Consider the following 24,563-nt stretch of genomic DNA (forward strand, 5'->3'; position numbering starts at 1 on the left):
ACGAGTATAATATAGTAGACATAACGTATTATGTACGTTAGGCGCAACGCAGTTACTACAGGAAAATCTCCCTTCGCTATCTACAGAGCTGTGTGCGAACGTTCTGGATGCTGGAAAACTGATATATTTCTCTGATGTACGAAAAAAAAAACCCACCCTAAATAGCTTTGGACCTAATGATAGGATTTTCACGTACTATGTCTCAATCTTAATGGTTCGAAAGCCTGACCTTAAATGTGCTAATTAATATGCGAGCAGCATTTTCAAGTTATGAAATCAGACACAAAAACATATTTTCTCTGAATATAAATATTCCTTTTTCCAGGCGGATTTGGATTCTAGATCCTCAAAATATAGGCCACCACACTATGGAAAATAGGGTACATTTATTGTAAATAATATTTTTTGTCCATATTATCGGTTAATAAAGCTTTGAAATTTAGAAGTGAAAGTGATCAAAATGATAAAACTTCTTTTCGTCTATACCATGTGTTTCATTTTAAAAAAAATTGTAATGAGAATTTTATTTATTTAAAAATATTTGTAAGTTTATTCTTTGATCATAATTTTATATTCATAGAGGAAACAACAATTAGCGGATACAGAATTCCTAAAGGTGCCATAACACTTTACAACTTCTATGCAGCACACATGAATGCTGATGATTACGACGAACCTGAAAAGTTTAAACCCTCAAGATTTATCGCAAAAGAAGGACAAAAGAAACCCGATCTCCTTCCTTTATTTGGTATTGGTAAGTATTACTATTACAAAATCTTTTTTTTTTATTTTTTTTTATCCAATTCTCAAATTTTTATTTTTCATTTTTAGAAAGTCTTGATTTTTAACTAAATTATTAGTACTGTCGAGAATTCCCACTTCTGCGCATGTTGTTTTGGTGCGCCCACAGCGCCACCAGTTGATGTTTTGATCTCAATCTGTGAACAAGCATGTTTAGCTCCGTACGATAATTAGATGTTTAATTGTTAATCCTTTTTTGTTTGTTATATTTCGTTATTAAAGTGATTGTCTTTAAAACATGTTAGTCTTTTATGACTGAGCAAATTGATATTTATTACCCTCCAAAATGTGGCAGTCCTGGAGAACGGGGTAAGTAGCACTTACCTTAATTAATATAGAAATAGTTTTCTTCAGTTTTTGCTTAAAAATTGAAATTTGGCGCCCGAACAGGGACTGCCATTAAACGGTAATAAACTATTATTGACATTTATTGACTTTTACCTGATAACGAAATGTTGCATGTTTGAAATAAGACATTAAACACCAATTAAAAGAAATTAAGATTAGCAATTAAGAATAACTATAAATTGACTCACACTTACAGAATGTCTGAAGAAGAATTGAATAAATTGAAACGGAAACGCGGCTTTGTAAGAGCTTCGGTGACAAAGATGATTACTAAAATCGAAACTGACATTCTAAAACCGGACATAAGTGTGGAAGATCTCGAAGAATCACTCGAACTTTTTGGTGAAAAAAGCGAGGAATTAAAAACTATTGATTCTCAGATTGAGGGCTTAATCAAAATCGAGGATATGGAAGAGGAATTTAACTGTATAGAAGAGTACAAAGAAAAAATAACTAAAACAAAATTTAGAACATTAAGATTTATTAAGAATTTAAACAAAGAACTTGATTTAAATAATTCCTTTCAAGAAGCTAATATTTCTCTAAATAGTCCCAATCAGAGTGACATTCAAACCATTGAAAGGGAACGCATAAAGTTACCTAAATTAACTATTCCTAAGTACTACGGAGAAATTTCTGAATGGTTAAATTTTTGGAATTGTTTCAATTCGTCAATTAATGAGAATAAGAACCTCAGTAAACTTGATAAATTCATTTATTTGAGATCATTTTTAGGAGGTCCTGCGTTTAATGTGATTGATGGTTTAGAATTAACCGCGGAACATTATGATCACGCTATTGATTTATTAAAGCAACAATTTGGCGATACAAATATTTTGATTAATGTACACATTGAAAACCTACTCCATACATGCCCATTAAAAAACTCTAATGACGTAAAAAACTTCAGGAACATTTTTAATCACATACAAAAGAATATCAGAAGCTTAGAAAGTTTATCTGTTAAAAAAGATAGCTATTCGAACATTCTAGTTCCCATTTTAACCAAATTGTTGCCCCGTGATCTACTACTAGAATTCAACAAAAGAGCGAAAAATCCTCTTGTTTCTGAAATTGATGAGCTAATCGATTTTTTATCATCTCAATTAAAAGCCAGAGAAATGACTTTCTTAAATTTGAGTACTTCTGTTTCGGAAATCAAAACACATGTTAGAATGAATCCTCACATTACTGAGAAGGAGTGTAGGCGCCAGCCATCGGCTTCTGCATTAATTAATGAGTGTTTTGAAGATCGGAAGAATGAGAAAGAGACATGTCTATTTTGTAAATCTCATAAACATTACTCGGCTTCTTGCACGAATAATAATTTGAGTTTGGAAGAAAAAATAGACATTTGTAAGCGGTCTGGCTCTTGTTTCCGATGCTTAAATGATAAAATAAAAAAAAGACACCTTTCCTCTACTTGTAAGGCTATCGTTAAATGTGAGATATGTTCCGGCAGACACGTCAGTATAATGTGTATGGGGAAAAGAAAAATAAATTCGATAGAAACAGGGGGGAAGGGGAATAATTCTGATCTTTCCCAAATGAAACCTGATACTGCCTGTGCTTTAAGTAACTCTTCTAGTAGAGAAAAAATAATGTTGCAAACTCTCATTGTAAGTGTTTCGGGAGGTAAACAAAAACATTTGATTAGGGTGATTATTGATACTGGATCTTCTTGTAGTTATATATCGGAATTTGCAGCGCGTAAGTTAAAATTAAAGAGTCTTGGGCAGGAAACAGTTGTGCATGGATTGTTCGGGGGGTTAAAGAAAAAAGAATCACATAAAAATTACACGATTAATTTTTGTAATGTGGACAATAGTTTTACTTATACATTAAATGTACTGGAACAAAAGACAATTTGTACCCCGATTCCAAAATTGGACAATAGGGAAATTATGAAGGAATTAAAAGGGCACGGAATTTATCCTAGTGACGTAACCGTGAATGAAACTTTATGTTTATTTGATAAGCATGCTAATGAAATTCACGGATTAATAGGTGCGGATTATGCTGGAGATTTATTTACTGGAGAAATTAAAAATATAACGAATGGCCTTGTCGCGATGAATACGCATTTCGGTTGGACCTTAATGGGAAGAACTGGAGAGAGTCCTATAACGAATGAAGTGCTTTTATCACTTCATGTTACTGACTTAAATATTTGTGACTTATGGTCACTTGATTCTCTGGGAATTACGGAACCGAATATTTCTCAAACGAGATCAGAAATTGAGGAAGCCGCGAAAGATCATTTTGTTCGGTCGTTAAGAAGGGATGAAGAAGGTAGATATGAAGTGTCTCTCCCCTGGTTAGAGGTTCATCCTGAATTACCGGACAATCGAAACCTTGCCGAAAAACGGTTAAAGTCTTGCGTAAAGGCGTTACAAAAACGAAACTGTTTACATGAATATGAAAACGTCTTCAGAGATTGGGTAGCCGAAAAAATTATTGAACCCGTTGATTCAGAGGAACTGACAAAAGATAAAGGTCATTATTTACCGCATAGACCAGTATTTAAAGAGAACTCCACAACTAAAATCCGACCGGTTTTTGATGCGTCTGCTAAGGAAAGAAATTCTGTGTCGCTGAACGATTGCGTTGAGAAAGGGCCGAATAATTTAGAACTGATCCCCAAACTCATTAACAGATTTCGTCAGGGGAAATTTGGGGTAATATCGGACATTCGTCGAGCTTTCCAACAAATAAACGTTGCTCCCTCAGACAAGAAATTTCTGCGGTTCTTATGGTGGGAGGGAGGTGATCCAGGGAAACTAATTGTTTATTCACATTGTCGTGTAGTTTTCGGCGTAAATGCAAGTCCATTTTTACTCGCCGCGACTATAAATTATCATTTAGAGAATGTAGATGAAACCAAGAGAGACATAGCTTTAAAACTTAAAGATTCCATGTATGTGGACAATTGTGTTGCAAGTGTGAACACTATTGACGAGTTAAATTCTTTCATTACGGTGTCTAAAGAATTAATGGCTTCAGCACAATTTGACCTAAGGGATTGGAAACATAATCGGCCAGATAGTGATGAGGAAACCTCAATTTTGAACTTGTCTGGAGAAAACTATAAAGAAATCGTTTCAGTATTGGGCCTTAAATGGAATTTATACAGGGATACTTTATCTTGTGAGATAAATGAGGAAAATCAACCCATTCCGAGTAAACGAAATGTATTATCTATGTTAAGCCGAATTTTTGACCCTATTGGGTTTACAAGTCCTGTCACACTAGTTCCTAAATTAATCTTGCAGGAATGTTGGAAGGAGAAAATTAATTGGGATACAGGACTTCCGGATAATCTGAGGAATAAATTTCTAAAGTGGGCTAATGAATTAAAATATCTGAAAGAAATAGAAATCCCAAGAAAAACACCTGATCTAGATGAAAATTCTACTCTGCATGTCTTCGTAGACGCGAGCAAATCGGCTTACGCGGCTTCAATTTTTATTAGAAATGTTAAAGGGGGAATAGTTAACTGTCAACTCTTACAGGCTAAATCCAAGGTAGCACCCCTAAAATCGATAACAATTCCTAGATTAGAAATTCTCGCGTGTACCATTGGAGCCAGGCTCGCTTACACTGTAAGAGATGATTTGAATATGAAGAATGTGCAAACCTTTTTCTACACTGACTCAATGAACGCTTTATACTGGATTAAAAAGCAAGATAACTGGGCCACTTTTGTTGCTAACAGAGTCAATGAAATTCGAAAACTTACGGATCCGGAGGCTTGGCGACATATTCAAGGAAAGTATAATCCCGCAGATTTGCCCTCGCGGGGATGTAATTCTAAAGATTTATTGAAATCCCATTGGTGGGAGGGCCCCCAATGGTTAAAACTGCCATTCGAGAATTGGCCAGCTAGTGAACTTTCTCCGGATATTGAAATAGTTCTTTCAGAAAGAAAACGAACTATATCCTCAGCCACAAATTTAACAACTAATACCTTTGAAATCTTCCAAAATGTGTCTTCCTTCAATAAAATTGTGAGAATCATGGCTTACGTCATCCGATTTTATAAAAATACTCTAAGAAATCATAGTGATAGAAAGAAGGGAAAATTGGAGGTAGAAGAGATCGAAGCATCTGAGAAGTTCGTTTTGAAAGAAATTCAAAGAGAATCTTTTAATGGAAAGATAAATTTTCGAACTGTGAAAGACAGCGATGGTCTCTTACGAGTTGAGACAAGAATAACATCGAGAAAAGACTTAGAAACTTTTAGATTCCCTATATTATTGCCTAGCAAGCATGATTTGGTGGAAAAATTAATAATGGACAAACATATTGAACTGAAACATGCCGGTGTTCAAACTTTGATGTCTCACCTCAGAGAGTCGTTTTGGATCATTAAAACCAGAAAGACAATTCGAAGCGTCGTAAGAAATTGCGTCAAGTGCAAAAGATTCTCGGTTAAGCCATTGGAAGCCGTAAGCATTCCACTCCCAGAAGATCGAGTCAGAGACGCAGCTATTTTTGAAATTATAGGTGTCGACCTGTGCGGACCTCTGCTTTTAAAAGGAGATAGAAAATGCTGGGTGGTACTCTTCACTTGTGCCATCTACCGAGCGGTGCACCTCGAAGTAGTATCGTCCCTGTCAACAGATTGTTTCATCTTGGCCCTTCGCCGATTTATTGCTCGCAGAGGACACCCGTCCACTGTATACTCTGACAATGGGACAAATCTTGTGGGAACGGCAAATCTTTTGAAGAACATTAATTGGAACGAAATTGAAGACTTTGCTTCAAGGAAACGAATTTCATGGAAATTTAATCCTCCCTCTGCCCCTTGGTGGGGAGGCTTCTTCGAAAGATTAATAGGAGTTTTGAAAGGCATCCTGAGAAAGGTTCTAGGACGAGCTTGTTTGAATGAAGAAGAGTTAGCTACAGTATTATGCGACGCGGAAAGTTTAATTAATTCCCGTCCTATAACGTATCTTTCAGAAGATCCCGAAGATCTGTCAGCGCTCACGCCATCCATGTTTCTACAGGAAATTAAAGAAATTGGTGTTCCTGAACTTGACCTAATTGATTCAAAAAAAATTGAACAAAAGATATTCTTATCGGTTAAAATTGCGACAAGACCTGCGAAACCGATTCAGAATTGAATATCTAGGTTTGCTTAAAGATAATTCTAAAATTAAAAGGGAGTCGTCTATCAAAGAAGGAGATCTTGTGCTAATCGGAGATTCCAACCATAAAAGAATACTCTGGCCATTGGCCAAAGTTGAAAGGACTTATCCAGGAAAGGATGGGAGAATCCGTTTAGTGGAACTTAAGACCCAATCTGGGAAACTATTAAGACCTATACAAAGACTTTTTCCGCTGGAAGTGTAACCATTTTGCTAATAATTTTATTTGTTTAGTTTTTTCAGATGGACCATATAGACTAAGAATTCTGTTTGGATTCGAAAATATTTCTTCGAATCCAAAGGTGGGAGATTGTCGAGAATTCCCACTTCTGCGCATGTTGTTTTGGTGCGCCCACAGCGCCACCAGTTGATGTTTTGATCTCAATCTGTGAACAAGCATGTTTAGCTCCGTACGATAATTAGATGTTTAATTGTTAATCCTTTTTTGTTTGTTATATTTCGTTATTAAAGTGATTGTCTTTAAAACATGTTAGTCTTTTATGACTGAGCAAATTGATATTTATTACCCTCCAAAATGTGGCAGTCCTGGAGAACGGGGTAAGTAGCACTTACCTTAATTAATATAGAAATAGTTTTCTTCAGTTTTTGCTTAAAAATTGAAAAGTACTCCTCTTTTCTAAAATTTAAAGAATAATATTTTTCTATTACTGTAAAAATCTTGTGCAAAAAGTTACTGGCAGCTATAAAATCGGACATTTTTGAAAGAAAAAAAAGTTTTGTGTCTAATCATAGGAGTAGCATAGGGAGGGGCAGACCAGATAATTTTCCTAATCTTATGATTTTTACAACTTTTTTAAATACCAAAACCCCCTACATCTATTTTTTATTTTAAAGGTTTAAAAGTCTTAAAAAATCAAAAGTTTTTAACAGTTTATCTATAATTTAGCGATGATAGTTGATATTTAATTTTATGATTCGCAATTTTTTGTAAAGATTATCATGAAACAGGTTAAAGATTTTTTTTAAAGATTTTGTTATGATTCGAACAAAATGAAACAAAATTCAAGAACAATGAAACACAATTAAAGTAATTATTTTAAATTATAATTTATTTAGCGGATACTTTATTTCAATTGATAGACAACATAATATTTTTAGTTTCATTAGTTATTTATAAACACTCTAAATTACTGTCAAAATTTTTTTTATTATCATTTTAATTTGCTGAGAGGCTCTACTCACCTTTTATCTACTGTAGAAAGAATCAAAAACATTTTTGTTGCTGATAGGTACAGAATAAAATTGTGTAAAATAATCAATCATTAAATAAATAAATAACTTTGATTACATTCAATCTTATTACAATCATACATAAACTTGGTATTAGGTTAATATTTGTTTTCCCTCTTTACAGTATTAGCAGTTAGAAAAAATTTCTGGTAACACTTCAATGTTCTGGCATTCATAAGCCAGGATAATGACAAATTCGCCATTTTATAGCATATAACTTTACTTTAATTTAATATTTTGGTCAAAGACGTTTATATTCTGCATTAAACAGCAGGATTTCTTAAAATAACTCAGATAAATCTATGTAGTTTATGTTATTAATGATTTCAAGAAGCCAGGAAAATGACAACACAAAACCCTACTCACCTTGAAAATTGTTTTGTAATAGAGCTATGCGAAGATAGCCCCCGAAAATGAGGAAATTCAAAAATTCAAACTGCATTCGTTTGACCATTTTTTGACCACAAATGACCACCCTTTAAATTTTTTTGACCACCCTTATTTTGGACATAATCCTGAAAATTAAATTCGGGGGCTAACTTCGCATTTTCACGCCAAATGAATAAAAATCAAATTTTTATGTTGTATTCGTTTGACCACTTTTTGACCACAAATGACCACCCTTTAATTTTTTTTGACCACCCTTATTTTGGACACAATCCCAAAAATTAAATTCGGAGGCTAACTTCGCATTTTTTCGAAAAATATATAAAAATTCAATTTTTATATTGTATTCGTTTGACCACTTTTTGACCACAAGTGACCACCCTTTAAATTTTTTTGACCACCCTTATTTTGGACATAATCCTGAAAATTAAATTCGGGGGCTAACTTCGCATTTTCACGCCAAATGAATAAAAATCAAATTTTTATATTGTATTCGTTTGACCACTTTTTGACCACAAATGACCACCCTTTAAATTTTTTTGACCACCCTTATTTTGGACACAATCCCAAAAATTAAATTCGGGGGCTAACTTCGCATTTTTTCGAAAAATATATAAAAATCCAATTTTTATATTGTATTCGTTTGACCACAAATGACCACCCTTTAATTTTTTTTGACCACCCTTATTTTGGACATATTCCTAAAGATAAAACTGGCGTGAAGTTAGTCCTCAAAATTCAGGAAAATAACAAATTTCAACTGCACTCGTTCAACTCGTTCAACTGCACAACATTTTTGACTACAAATGACGACCTTGAAGTTTTTCCGACAATTCTTATTTCAGTCTTTCTTTTAGCGATATCAATATAATATATTTTAATTATAGCTGACATCTAAACGTAGCAATGATCAAAAACTTTTTCTTGCAATATAAAAATTTTAAAAATAAATTCCAAAATGACTATGTACTTCAAATGCAATGATTATAATCCACAAAAACGAGGAATGCTAAAAACTATATGTATTAGTTTTGTTCACATTAATCGTATCTTTATTTTCTGCAATGTTATTTTAAAATTGTTTTACAAGTAGAAAAATAAAAGTTTAATAAGATGTAGTAAATCTAAAACATTTCTAAAACAATTATTAAGTAGTTATACTGTTTAAAAACATTTTTCTCAATAATGATATATAAAATTTAACATATTTCCTCTATAAAAGAGTAGAAATAGTTTCATAGCAATAAAGTTATTTTAGAAACCAACCATAACACCTTTTTCTCCAGTAGTGTATTAGCTCTCATCAATATTATATATATATAGATAGTAAATAGTTATTCTTCTCTAGCCATGGTACATAAAATTAGTTATATATTAAATTAGCATACAATAACAAGTATTATTTAGCTTTACTATCTAAGAATTCTTCATTAGCATTTAGGCATTTTATTTTAAAAAACATTGATTTTTGTAAAATATAGAAATAATTATATACAAAATAGAAACACATATCTTATCACTATATTAAATTAAATTCTCAAATCTAAGAGTAGCTAAGAATTCTTCATTAGCATTTAGGCATTTTATTTTTAAAAACATTGATTTTTGTAAAATATAGAAATAATTATATACAAAATAGAAACACATATCTTATCACTATATTAAATTACATTCTCAAACTGACATAACTTTAATTTATGCAAAAACAATGGAGAAAACAATTTCAAACAAACTGCACAAAACTTACCAATACTATTTACAATCGGGTCTTAATCATTATTAGAATTTTAGCAATTACAAATAGAAAGGTATTTTTTTCACAATGTTGTAATCAAATAAATGTGTTAAATAATTACTCTAATACAAGTAAGAACATATGTAAAGTATGTACAAATGAAATGAGATAAAGACAGATTGTTAAAAGCACTAAAAAAAACATGAAATAGAAGTAAATCCAATCGTGTATTAACACATTTTTCAAAAGGTATTCTTTCATGAATCATTTCGTTACTATTTTAACAATTGAACAATTCGAAGTCTCGTAGACCCATTGAAATTTAAGTTTCAGAAAAGACAAATATTTTAATATTTATAATTTAATATCAAAACTTTCTTTTTCGTATTTTACAATTTAAATAATTTTCAATTGTTAAGAAAGCGAACACCTTGAAATCTTTTGATCTTATGATCAAATTGAAAATCCGATCAAATGATCATTAGCTATTAAGAAAATATGTTTTCTTTCTGTGCACTACATTAAACAACTACTTATGAAAAATTCGAACAGTATTTAAAAAGATTAATTCGACTAATCTTCATAATTTGTATAGACCAAAATATGTGGATTAATTTTTTTATTTAATGAATCATTTAAAAGTTTACGTTCGTTTGCAGTTACGTTTTGTGCAGTTTGTTTGAAATTGTTTTCTCCATTGTTTTTGCATAAATTAAAGTTATGTCAGTTTGAGAATGTAATTTAATATAGTGATAAGATATGTGTTTCTATTTTGTATATAATTATTTCTATATTTTACAAAAATCAATGTTTTTAAAAATAAAATGCCTAAATGCTAATGAAGAATTCTTAGCTACTCTTAGATTTGAGAATTTAATTTAATATAGTGATAAGATATGTGTTTCTATTTTGTATATAATTATTTCTATATTTTACAAAAATCAATGTTTTTTAAAATAAAATGCCTAAATGCTAATGAAGAATTCTTAGATAGTAAAGCTAAATAATACTTGTTATTGTATGCTAATTTAATATATAACTAATTTTATGTACCATGGCTAGAGAAGAATAACTATTTACTATCTATATATATATAATATTGATGAGAGCTAATACACTACTGGAGAAAAAGGTGTTATGGTTGGTTTCTAAAATAACTTTATTGCTATGAAACTATTTCTACTCTTTTATAGAGGAAATATGTTAAATTTTATATATCATTATTGAGAAAAATGTTTTTAAACAGTATAACTACTTAATAATTGTTTTAGAAATGTTTTAGATTTACTACATCTTATTAAACTTTTATTTTTCTACTTGTAAAACAATTTTAAAATAACATTGCAGAAAATAAAGATACGATTAATGTGAACAAAACTAATACATATAGTTTTTAGCATTCCTCGTTTTTATGGATTATAATCATTGCATTTGAAGTACATAGTCATTTTGGAATTTATTTTTAAAATTTTTATATTGCAAGAAAAAGTTTTTGATCATTGCTACGTTTAGATGTCAGCTATAATTAAAATATATTATATTGATATCGCTAAAAGAAAGACTGAAATAAGAATTGTCGGAAAAACTTCAAGGTCGTCATTTGTAGTCAAAAATGTTGTGCAGTTGAACGAGTTGAACGAGTGCAGTTGAAATTTGTTATTTTCCTGAATTTTGAGGACTAACTTCACGCCAGTTTTATCTTTAGGAATATGTCCAAAATAAGGGTGGTCAAAAAAAATTAAAGGGTGGTCATTTGTGGTCAAACGAGTACAATATAAAAATTGGATTTTTATATATTTTTCGAAAAAATGCGAAGTTAGCCCCCGAATTTAATTTTTGGGATTGTGTCCAAAATAAGGGTGGTCAAAAAAAATTAAAGGGTGGTCATTTGTGGTCAAACGAATACAATATAAAAATTTGATTTTTATTTATTTTCATGAAAATGCGAAGTTAGCCCCCGAATTTAATTTTTAGGAATATGTCCAAAATAAGGGTGGTCAAAAAAAATTAAAGGGTGGTCATTTGTGGTCAAAAAGTGGTCAAACAAAAACAATATAAAAATTGGATTTTTATCAATTTTTTGAAAAAATGCGAAGTTAGCCCCCGAATTTAATTTTTAAGATTATGTCCAAAATAAGGGTGGTCAAAAAAAATTAAAGGGTGGTCATTTGTGGTCAAAAAGTGGTCAAACGAATACAATATAAAAATTGGATTTTTATATATTTTTCGAAAAAATGCGAAGTTAGCCTCCGAATTTAATTTTTAGGATTATGTCCAAAATAAGGGTGGTCAAAAAAATTTAAAGGATGGTCATTTGTGGTCAAAAAGTGGTCAAACGAATACAATATAAAAATTGGATTTTTATATATTTTTCGAAAAAATGCGAAGTTAGCCTCCGAATTTAATTTTTGGGATTGTGTCCAAAATAAGGGTGGTCAAAAAAAATTAAAGGATGATCATTTGTGGTCAAAAAGTGGTCAAACGAATACAATATAAAAATTTGATTTTTATTCATTTGGCGTGAAAATGCGAAGTTAGCCCCCGAATTTAATTTTCAGGATTATGTCCAAAATAAGGGTGGTCAAAAAAAATTAAGGGGTGGTCATTTGTGGTCAAAAAGTGGTCAAACGAATACAATACAGAAATTGGATTTTTAAAGATTTTTCGAAAAAATGCGAAGTTAGCCTCCGAATTTAATTTTTGGGATTGTGTCCAAAATAAGGGTGGTCAAAAAAATTTAAAGGGTGGTCATTTGTGGTCAAAAAGTGGTCAAACGAATACAATATAAAAATTGGATTTTTATATATTTTTCGAAAAAATGCGAAGTTAGCCTCCGAATTTAATTTTTGGGATTGTGTCCAAAATAAGGGTGGTCAAAAAAAATTAAAGGGTGGTCATTTGTGGTCAAAAAGTGGTCAAACGAATACAATATAAAAATTTGATTTTTATTCATTTGGCGTGAAAATGCGAAGTTAGCCCCCGAATTTAATTTTCAGGATTATGTCCAAAATAAGGGTGGTCAAAAAAATTTAAAGGGTGGTCATTTGTGGTCAAAAAGTGGTCAAACGAATACAATATAAAAATTGGATTTTTATATATTTTTCCAAAAAATTGGAAGTTAGCCTCCGAATTTAATTTTTGGGATTGTGTCCAAAATAAGGGTGGTCAAAAAAAATTAAAGGGTGGTCATTTGTGGTCAAAAAGTGGTCAAACGAATACAATATAAAAATTTGATTTTTATTCATTTGGCGTGAAAATGCGAAGTTAGCCCCCGAATTTAATTTTCAGGATTATGTCCAAAATAAGGGTGGTCAAAAAAATTTAAAGGGTGGTCATTTGTGGTCAAAAAATGGTCAAACGAATGCAGTTTGAATTTTTGAATTTCCTCATTTTCGGGGGCTATCTTCGCATAGCTAGGAAAATGGCTATTAATTAAATATGTCTTATATTTGGCAGTTTCTCTTAGAAACTCTTATTTGTTTGAATTATTTCTGTAAAACCTATGAATCTGATTGGAAAAAACCTTATTGACTAATTAGAATTAAAATCAATGCTCTTTTTAATTTGAAAGTTAAAATCATTTCTTTTGTCAAAAAGTTTAAGTGTAATTTTGCTTTCTCCATTAAGAGTTAAATCTGAAAAATTTGCTAAAGAATTACTACTATTAGTTTTAATAAGAACTAGCTGAATACCCGTTCTTCGTACGGATTGAAAATCAATTAATCAGTACTGAACACCACATGAAAATCGTGCAAAAAACTCATACAAATGCCTACACAAATAATTAAGTTACAATGATTCTAATGTTTCTTGTTTATTCATTATTATTTGTTGTTTTTCTCGGCTACTTTACATTATTAGATTAAGCAAAATACTTTTTTAATAGTTCATCCTATCAAAATAAAGATTAACTGTAGAAAATTCCATTGCTAAAATGTCTCTGAATTTAAAAATCGAAAATCGGGCTTCGTGAAATGTTTGCAGTAGTATTCATTCCAGTAGTATTCATTTAGTATAGTAGTATTCGTTTAAATTTCGGAATCTTAGAGTCTACCGTTTTCCCGGAATCCGGTATACAGACGCACACTCTTTATGTTATTAGATATAAAGGTTAATTCTCTCGGATATATTTGTTTAGCTAAAATATCAAATCTTTGAAATTAATAACTAAAAGATCATCAATAAATCTGAGAAAGAAGGAATAAATAGGAAGATTAACATATGATTTCACAAATCTGTATTCTTGTAGAAAAAGGAAAATATTGCAAATATTAGCGCTAAAATTATTTCCCATATGGATACCATTCATTTGTTGAAAAAGGCAGTCATTAAATAGTATATAATTGTTGTTAAGGTTAATATGAACTAGAAATTTCTTGTTCTCTTCATCAATAATATCACTGAGATAAAACATGCTATGAATTTGAAGAAGGTCATCAAGAATTTTATTAGTTCGAAAGGAAGTCAAGTTTTCGAAATCAAAACCAGTGTAGATAATAAACATTATTTGAAGTTTTTAGTGTATTTAAAACCTGTAATACTATTTTTAATATTCTAATTTAGGTGATTATTATGTTTAGTATGCATAGTAATTTTATTGTATAATTTTTTAAGAATATTTTCTAAGTAAATCCCGATTTTTTCATGTTACTATTTACGCCACTAGCAATAAACCTGAATTTGGTTTGGGTTTTATGGACTTTTCGATTAGCAAAAAGAAAAGGAAATTCATTAATATTATTTGATTTAATTTTGAGTCTGTTATACGTAGCATTAGTTTTATTAATAATAATATCACTGTTGGTGTTGAGTTTTTTGTATGTTATATTCCTGTTAAGTTCATAAGAAAAATGTTGTTTATAAAAAAATTTTCAAACAATAGCAAAAATATTACTAGCTTTATCAACGGTGGTAATACAAAATTTATTTTGAATTTTTGCAATATCTTGTTTTAGTATAGAGTTAAAATTTAAATCTTAATGAAAAACTAATTTGTTGCTTTTTAGATTAATTTTAAAGTTTTAATGATATTTTCTCTCCATTCAAAAAAACCTTTAATTGGGAAATCATGTGTGTAAGATAATTTTGAAATAAACCAAGAACAGATTTTAAAATAAACCAAGTAAGATAATTTCAGAATAAAGCGAACAATCAAGATTATTAATAAAAATATAAATTACCTTATTCTTAGAAGTTGGAAAAGACGGTCTAAATTTAGAACCTGAAGACATAAATTGTTTAATATTATCAATAATATCTAAATCTCCGGTAACAACATGATTGTGGAATGTATCAACAAAAAAAAATCTTTATATTCATCACAAAGATAGTTCAAATTATCTGCAGCTAAATCCCTATAACTGCAAATTAAATTTTTTAAGCATTTTGTGTATCTAAAAGTGGGTTTACAATTTAGTTAAATAGGAAAACGGTGTTTATTTTTACTAAGAATTGTATTTAAGTTAAGATTATTAAAAATTTTATTAGTAAAATTTATAACTAAATAGTCTGGTTTGGGTATATTTTTGCTCTTATAATTATTTTTAAGTCTATATCTAGCTAGGTCTTCAACTAAGTTTAAAAAATTTGAAATATCCTGTTTTGAATTAATTTTTATTTAATCTAATTTCAAAAATTTACAAGTTTGTTATGAAAATTAAGCTTAATCCCCAAAATCTTAGTCTTAATAGATTTAATTGCGTTAGGTTGATCCATAACAATTAATGCATTCATTAGCAAAATCTTTTAAGTTATATTTAATTTTATTTTTGTTATTGCCTCTTTTCCCTCTTATTATTATTGTAATTTTTAAGAAGTTTAAAATGATTATAAATACACTCATTATTATTAGAAGATTTAAAACTGAAATTGCTGTTCAGATTGCATTTATAAATAGACTCATTAATAATCATATATTTATCCTCAGCTTTAAGACATTTTTTAGGGTTTTTATAGATATCCAAAACTTCTATTGAAATGTTATTGAACCCGTGTTTTGAAAAATGTTTAATTTCAAGCATATTGTTATTATTATTAGAGTTATATTTATTTGTTAATGATTAAATTGTGAAAAGGTATGTAAATTAATTATTTTGTGAAAAGGTTGGGAGGTTTGGGTAATATATATTTCATCGCAAGTTAAACATTTAATTTTATAAATATAGTTAGTAGCCTTTCAAAGAGGGGAATTTAAAAAAGAATTAGCACTAATGAGTGATTGACAGATTAATCAACGATTATCCTTACCTTTAAATTTAGTATTTATTCGAATTATATATGGGTCATTCTCACAAAAACAGTCATTTTCATGTCCCCAGTATATTTTGTGTTTGTTTTACAACTTACGAAAAAAAAATTTCCAGGGAAAGTGTCCTTCAGAATGCAAGCTAACAAAAGAATAAAAATAAAATTATCAATTTTTATTTTTTATTAATTTTAGGTAATAAAAATATACCAATATGTCATTCCCTCACTTGTCCCCACTGCTGATTTAAAAAAAGAAAAAAATTGTTTCGGAAATAAAAATTGTTTTTTTACAAATTTGTGTTTTTTATTTGAGAATATTGAAATATAGAATTCAGAAAATAAATTTTAAATTTAATTTCTGATAAAAATATTAACACAGTACTCTTTTAAACTTTGTCCCCAGTGTTTCGCGTCATTCCCTCACAACAATGTTCTTATCACCTGCAATCATCTTAGAATAAAAATATTTTAATAAAAACTTCAGAAGTTAACAACTGGCATCATAGAACAAAATTGCAGTATGTTTCCATCTTCAACTTAAAGAAGCTTTGCTGTGGAATAAATTTGAATGAATCAAACCAGGTAAAATTTTTTACATTTGTCATTCCCTCATGTCGTTTTTTAGAGTAAAATAAAATACAACTTCATCGAGAAAGTGGATAATTATATGTTGCTTTTTTGTATGAATATAATTGTATGTGATTGACTTCAGAAATTAATTAGGCCTAACTGTTATTTTTAAATTTTATTGAATTCGTCATTCCCTCACTAGTGTATAAAGTGAGGGAATGATTCAAGATGAGTATATTATTAAATTTTTTTTTGTTCAATCGTGCCAGCCAATTTTATTTCCCAAACCTGTAAAACCTAGTAAATATATAAGACTAAATTATAATAAATATTAGATATACTTAGTATGTTATCATTTTCAAACTTTAGGTAGATGTAACTTAGATAAAAACATGTATTAAAATAAAATATCATTCCCTCACTATTAGTGTCAGTCCCTCACTTTTTAAATAGTGAAAATAATTAATTTACTTATTAATTAATTTGAAAGATAAATTAAAAAATTAATGAATTAATTTATTAAACTAATTAATTTATTTATTAAATTAATTAATTAATTATTATAAATTAATTATTTAAAAAATTAATTAATTTAAATATTGAGTATAATTTATAGAATATATACTTTCTTTATAATGCCATTACATATTTCTATTAATATAGAAAGTTTCAGAGCTTTTTATTCACTTTACTTTTTTGGGATTTTATGAACTGAAAAATGACAGTTTTCGTGAGAACGACCCATATATATGACTATCCGAAGTATTTTCTTAAAAGAACCTTGTGTTCCCCTCCAAAAAAATGTTTTTTTCATTCTATGTGTTTAATTAATATAGTTCTCGTTTTAGGAAAGCGAGCTTGTATGGGAGAAGGCTATTCAATGATTCAAACATTTCTCTTCCTAACAACCATCTTGAAGAACTTTCGTTTGACCAAAGCTCCAACGAAAAAGGAGGATGGAACAAGCTTGTTCTTTTATTTCGATAAAGTCGAAATTTGTGCTCATCCCAGAATTTCATAAGCTTTTTACAACAGAAGAATATTAAAAGGACTTTTGATACGATAATTACCTCATTTCCTTATACATTTATGCTAGACGCTTTGTCTTTTATTTGTAAATAACGATTTTTTTTTTTAATTTCTTGCTGTTTGTCCATTAAAACGATTTTTTTTCCATTTAGAGTTTCTTCTTTATTTTGAATAAACATTTTGTTTTCCTCTTTTTGAAGTTTAATGGCACTGAAAAGATTTATTGTATAATTAATATTAAAATTTTTATTTTCGGAAAATTTGCTTCTATTCCTTCTAAAGTCTCGCCTTTTCATAAGAATCGGTAAATAAATTCGTTCATTACTTGATTAAATTGCAATTTAAAGTTAAAGAAGAAGATGTCCGTTATCAAGAATACGCGATTCATTATCAATTGCTACACATTGTTGTGATGGTAAATTCAATTGGGGGCATAAATTCAATTTCAACAATGCCGAAATTACTGTCCACTCAAGTCACATCAGCTCATTCTGAATATAAAATTTCCATTTAAGTGATTTTTGTTATTTCATAATTAAGGGCTTGCTCTGACATATAAAAATAACTTGTCCGAAATCTTATAGAGTTACTGCAGTAACTGCATTGGAATACTGATTCTATTGTTTACGAAATCTACAATTATGACTGATCAGTGGTTAAATTATATTGGAATAGATTTTACACTTATCTGACCAATAGCAACTGCACGAATTCTCTGGTGTTAATTTCTCTCTTTCTGTTCGACTGTCGCGCGGAAGTATATGTGCTTTTTGTATGCTCACAAAGAATTTACAGCTTTCTATTATATAATAATTAGGTTTCATAAATTAATTTTTTCTTCGTGATATTAATTCTAAGTTGAATTCATTCGTTAATTGACCTATAGGCTGCCAATTGGTAAAGCGTTAATATAACTAAAGTTTAAAATACAGAAATATTCGAGGTTCTTTTTATTCTTCCTATGAAAAAATCGAGTGCAACAAACTCAGAGCATTTACGAAGCCGACTGCACCACCACCACCAATTGCATTATTTTTTTTGGGGGGGGGGGGGGGGTGCCTTGTGCAGTTTGTGTGCAAGAACAAAGCATTCATAGAAATCCTTCCAAAAACTGCAAAATAAATGATTAACAAATTTGTAATTATTTTAAGCACATTATTTTTATCTCTTCATTAATTAAGCGGAATATTTTTTCATTATTAAACGCATTATTTTATTCATGATGTATACTAACATGTGAATTCCTTTAAAAAAAACTTATATAAGTTACAATTGTATTACAAAACATTATGAGCGAATAATCTTGATGATAAAACGGTCTGAAAGCTTAAAATTTTTAAAATTATTAGTATCTCTATAGGAGAGAGAGAGACAACCCGTAATCCTCGGGGGGAAAAACATTCGCGAAAAGATACAATGAGTTTCAAACAAAATGGATTGAAACAAAAACTTTATGAAACTTCATCGATTAGTTTTAAACTCGCCTAAAACTTTTTGAAGTTTTAAATCTTAAAAGTTAATATTTAGGTGATGGGAAAAAAATGAAAACGTTATCGCAATCAAATAAATCGCTTGTGTAGAACGTGAGGCAAAATATATTAAAACCTGTCTTATGGCCGGAGAAAAAAAGGAAGGACTGGAATGTGATTTATTGAAACCATTGAAATATCTCCAAGTTTCACCAGGAAATCAATTTGGTTTTAATGCTTTGCATCACTAACAATAGTCCAACAGATTTCGCTAGTATTTTTTTCTTCCTGGTATATATAATAACACAAGCCTGTGAAATTGAAAGTTTTTGAAAAATTGATAGTTTTGAAGAAGAGAAGTTATTGCTGTGTAATAAACTAATTGTGAAAACTTGTTGTGTAATTTATTCCTAACATTGGTCAAAAATCACTTCGGCTGACGGCCTTAACTGAAAATGGCAAATTTGAATGGGACAACCAGGCAGAAATGAATTTTTAAATTTAAAAGAATTCTTAATTTCTAAACCTGTTTTAGTTTTACCCAACATGTCAAAATCTTTTCTCTTATATACTGATGCCAGTAATCATGCTATCGGATCAGTGTTAGCTCAACTGGATGATGAGGGTTTTCCTCGCCCTATAGCTTTTGGAAGGAGAAAACTGAAACAACCAGAGACTAGGTATTCGGTAACCGAACGGGAAACCTTAGCAATAGTGTATTTCACTAATTACTTTAGACACTATTTGCTGGGAAGGAAATTTTATATTTACACTGATCATTCCCCCATAGCTAATAACTTGAAGTTGAAGGATTCTTTTTGTAGAATTACGCGGTGGTCAATTCTACAATTCCAGTTTGAGGTAAAATATATACCGGGAACGATTAATTGTATTGCAGACTTTCTGAGTAGAAATATTGGGGAAGCAGAAACTATCAATAACAAAATTTTATTTAATGAAGTGGATTGTAATGAAGCAATTTGTTCCTTGACAAAATTAATTGAAGAGCAGGAGAAAGGTCCTTTTTGCAAAGAAATTGTTGAGGCTTTCGGCAAAAATGAACCAGTGCCATCTAACTTTCATTTTTCTATTAAAGATAAAGTATTAAGGTGTAAGAAAAGCCAAATTGCTGAGAGTGAAAAAGTAGTTATTCCACTAAATTTAGTGAAAGACATCTTAAACTTGTATCACAATTCTCCATTGGTTTGCCATCCTGGAATTAGTAAAACTTTAAAAAAGATAAAGAAAAATTATTTTTGGCCCAAAATGTCTTCCCATATTGTGAACTTCATTAAGTCGTGTAATAGCTGTTTACAAAGAAGGGCTCATCAGCCCGCGATTAGCCCCTTTGCAGAGAGTGCCACCTCCTTATGGCCCTTTTGAGAAAATAGCATGTGATGTGGTAGGACCACTCCCTTTAACTCAGGATGGAAATAGGTGTTTGGTCACAATTGTTGATCACTTTACAAAGTGGCTAGAAGCTATCCCTGCCTCGTCGGTCAACAGTAAGGATATTGTCATAGTACTTTTAAATTTTATATCTCGTTTTGGCTCTCCAAAAACTTTAATTACAGACAGAGGATCTAACGTGATAAGTGATTGTATGAAAATAATTTATAAATCTTTGGGAATAGAAAAAATTAATATTATCCCTTATCGCCCCCAAAGTAATGGTGCTATAGAAATCAAGCATAAAACCATCGCAAATTTTTCATGTCATGTAGTTAATTCTACACATGATGACTGGGATACGCAACTACCATTTGCATTACTAGCATACCGAACAGCTATTCAGGAGTAAGCTGACTTTTCTCCGGCACTTTTAACATATGGTAGGGAATTAACTTTACCGCTGGAATTTCTTGAGAACCATAAACCTTTCTCTTATGCAGGTGCTGAGGACTTTGCCAAAGATTTACTTGGTAAATTACATAGTACTTATGCCTCAGCGAGGGAAAATCTAGAAAATTCTGCGGAAAATAGAAAGGCTCGTAGAGACAAAAACATCAAACAACATATTTTCCAGATAGGTGATAGGGTATACTGGTTCGACCCTGTGTTAAAGAAAAACCAGTGCAAGAAATTTTCTAAATTTAATGAGGGTCCTTTGAAAGTGATTGAAGTCATATCCCCTGTCACTTTAAAAATTCAACATACCAAAAATTTTGACTATACTCGGGTTGTTCATGTGGAAAATGCAACGAAGGCTGAACAGAGATTGGAAATGTTGCGATCCAGAGATAGTGGGTTCAGCGACCAAATCAGTGACAGTATAAGTAGGGAAAGAGTAGAGACGCCTACTCCAGGAGGTCTACTTTATGAGACAGGTCAATTCATACCTTCTCCGCAATCTCGTTACAACTTAATACCACGAGTAAATGGACGGGTAGTAAGAAATTAATTTTTTGTTTAGAGGGGGGTTAAACTAAATTTTTCTTGTTTCAAATTGTTTTATAAGTGTTTTGGTGGAATGTCAGATGTTCTTCAAAGTGTGGCGGAGTAGTTTATACTTGAGTGTGTAAATATTTGGTTACATGAACTGGAAGGTAATAGGTCATTACATTTAATACATATATTAATACATAGGTCATTACATTTAATACTTCTCAATACATTTAAAGAAGGGTTTGTGACTATTTTTTATAATGGATCTTTTTTTTTGTTCTGACGTCCACTGGATGCGGGATGACTCTTGAGGTAGTAAACCTGTCAGCCTGGATCCTTTCGCCTGGCTGAGAGGAGAGATAAAAATGACTTGAAGAGTGGATGAAGCAGCAGTACTACGAGAGGGCGGATGAACTAAGACGATACCGCTGAGGGAATGATGAATTAAAGCCGGAGTCGCTGGAGGAATGGCTAGGTCGAAGCCCCTGAGTATATTGAGCAGGAGTCTTGAGCAAAGTTAAGCTGAAGCCGCTAAGTTGAAAACTGAAAGTGACGAGTTGAGTTCCGGAGCCGCTATGTTCGTATCTGTTTTCCTGTCCCGAGCGTCTCAGTGCTGAAAGTCTGTTGTCCCCCAAGTGCTAACTGTCTCCCTATAGAAAAGCCCAGAGTAGCTTGAAGTGTTGGAGTGCTGTCTATCAGAGAATGGAATGTTGACCGGATCCACGAGTCTGACGGCAATACCAGTGGGCGTTCCAGGGATTTGGCCTGTATTTTGATTTGAATTTATAAACTCCAAGTTCGATTTTAGTACTGTTTTGGAAAAATAATCTACTCTGACTTTTAATTGCTTCTACTAAATTTTAAGATATATATTTGAGGATAAGCCTTTTATTTCTAATCCTGTTCACGATATTCAGAGAATAGTGTGTTCTATATTTATAATTGAGTTTGGTAGATTTTAAGATAAGTGTGCTTTTTTAATTGTTTTACTAGATTTGAAGTAATAGCATGTTGAACCATAGATTTTTAATTGCATTTTCATTAAAAATATAATTTGGTGTTGATAAATATTAAACTAGAAATAAAGTATAATTTGGAAATGTTTGATTGATAGCATTTGGAAATGTTTGGAGTGTGTTTTTGTTTAAAAATTTGAATTTTAATAAAGTTGGTTGAAAATGTTAAGTGTTTCAAATAATTCCTTTGTTGATTTTCTTGGTTGAACCTGGGTAACTGTTATCAAAAGTAGTTTATTGATTAAAGCATAATAAAAGTTGTAAAAGATAACAGTACAGTTGATTTATATGTTATTTGATGTGCTGATTCCGAAAAGGACCTTCATTTTCCACCATCCCGTCAGGACTTTTCGTAAATTCGATTCCGATCGTTTTACTGAAATCTTATTTGGAAAGAAATACTCTCAAACAATTGTGCCTGTACTATCCGGTAACTGTCGTCTTTATTCACTTAGATCTATGTGAAATTGAATCTTGTGAAAGTAAACTAATTTTTAAGAGACCGGATAATTTTTTATAGGTTAAAATGAATGAAGAATACTTTTTCCAGATCGCACAAGTCACCTCTAGTCGAGAGAGAGACGATAATTTCCTTGAGTTTAAGCTTTCTACGTCAGTTTCTAGAAGAAAATCACCATACCATTTTAATTTGCTTTATTAAGATAACTTTCGAATTGACGATTGACCAAGAATAGCAAATATTGTGTATGTGTACATGAAAGTTTGAAACAAAAAACAAAACAAATAAGTTTCTACATAAGTGCATACTCGTTTTCCTCTGAAATTTATTTTCAATGATCTTCTTTTATGCTTAATATCATGCCTATCTCGAGTTAGCATCTGATAGTAGTAGACGAGCATGTTCTTGTCCCATCTTCTTTGATATTTACGCTCCATATCTCTGATATATTTGATGGAACCTTTCACCTTGTTCTTCGCTGATTGTTCCTACATTTTCGGGAAAAAAGTGCACACGCGAAAGAAGGAAATGCATATTGACACTCATGGAGCAATCCAAAGTTTTAAATTTGTCCAGCATTTTCATTACGATTGCTATACATTCAGGATCTTTGTAGTTACCCAAAAATTTACTGCCGACATCTTTGAAGACAACCCAAGTTTCTTTTTTAGTTAATATCATGTTAGTCTCAAAATCTTTATCCTTCAAGAGTTCGCGGATTTCTGCTTGCTAGAGTTCCTGAGAGGTCAGCGAATCAATTCCCGCGACGCTATTGGTTGAGCGATAGTGTGACAGAGAGAAGGACTGTGACAGGAAGATGTCATTGAGGGATACTTTTATTGATTTAACCAACAAAGAATGCTGGTCAGGCAAGAAGGGAAGAAATTCAAAAATGAAATTTTTTTATAGTAAATGTTCATAAAAATTCCAGTGAAATTGAATTTTTCAAGAAAATGTGACATGATGGAAATGTTTTATTGTTTTTTTTCTTCATTTCAGCACCAAAAAATACATGCATTTCAGCTATATCAGTCCCCTTGTATTTTTTTCATCGCAAGCCTGTGTAATCTGTTACTCATAATGTGTATATTGTTCAAATGTCGGACAAGAGTTCAAAAAATATAGATTAAGCATAGTTATTACAAAATATTCCATAAAGAAAAAGTATTCCTATTGCAGAAATTACCTGCTGCTTAAATTTTAAATTATTGTTAGTGCTCGATCTATCATAAGGCCTGAGAGGCAAAGCCTAAGGCTCCCTTATTTCTGAGGCCCCCTAAATGTCACAACTAATCTTTTTGCGTATTTTTCCTTAAGAATTTTCTATGGTATTATGAGTTAAAAGAACTGAAATAAATATGAGCTCAGATTTATTAATATATCATAATTTATTCATGTCATTATTAACTTAAAGATATTTTATTAACTATCAACAAGGAAATTTGGTTTAAAGTTTCAACGAATGGAGCCACCGAGTGTTTGGTGTCTTTAGCCCCCACATTTCGAAATCAGGTCCTAACTGCTGTTACAATACTTTAACAGCAATGTGTCCAGTTTAAACGAAGAACACTCCTACATTACTTCTGATTCATATCATATCATATCCACAACCTTTTTTTTTTTTAATTTTTTTCTATTTTAAAGCAGATTATCACGGTTTCAAAAAAGTTTTAAATATTTTTTAAACTTCGGGGTGTGAAAAATCCATTAAGAATT

General features: G+C 30.7%; 1 protein-coding gene across 2 annotated transcripts in view; it reads left to right on the top strand.

Annotated features, from left to right (window-relative positions):
- Positions 1-17,664, top strand: part of LOC107438854 (cytochrome P450 2A9) — a 34,077-nt gene extending 16,413 nt beyond the window's left edge. For both annotated transcript variants that reach the window (XM_043046345.3, XM_087158272.1), the window contains exons 6-7: positions 581-754; positions 17,337-17,664. In XM_043046345.3, coding sequence (XP_042902279.2) covers positions 581-754; positions 17,337-17,509 — 347 coding nt within the window. In that variant the 3' untranslated portion in view covers positions 17,510-17,664. The remainder of the gene's footprint in view (positions 1-580; positions 755-17,336) is intronic.
- Positions 17,665-24,563: the final 6,899 nt, after the last annotated feature.

The sequence above is a fragment of the Parasteatoda tepidariorum genome, chromosome 1 (assembly GCF_982258835.1).
Source record: "Parasteatoda tepidariorum strain Cologne lab strain chromosome 1, Ptep-v5.0, whole genome shotgun sequence".
NCBI classification, from domain to species: domain Eukaryota; kingdom Metazoa; phylum Arthropoda; class Arachnida; order Araneae; family Theridiidae; genus Parasteatoda; species Parasteatoda tepidariorum.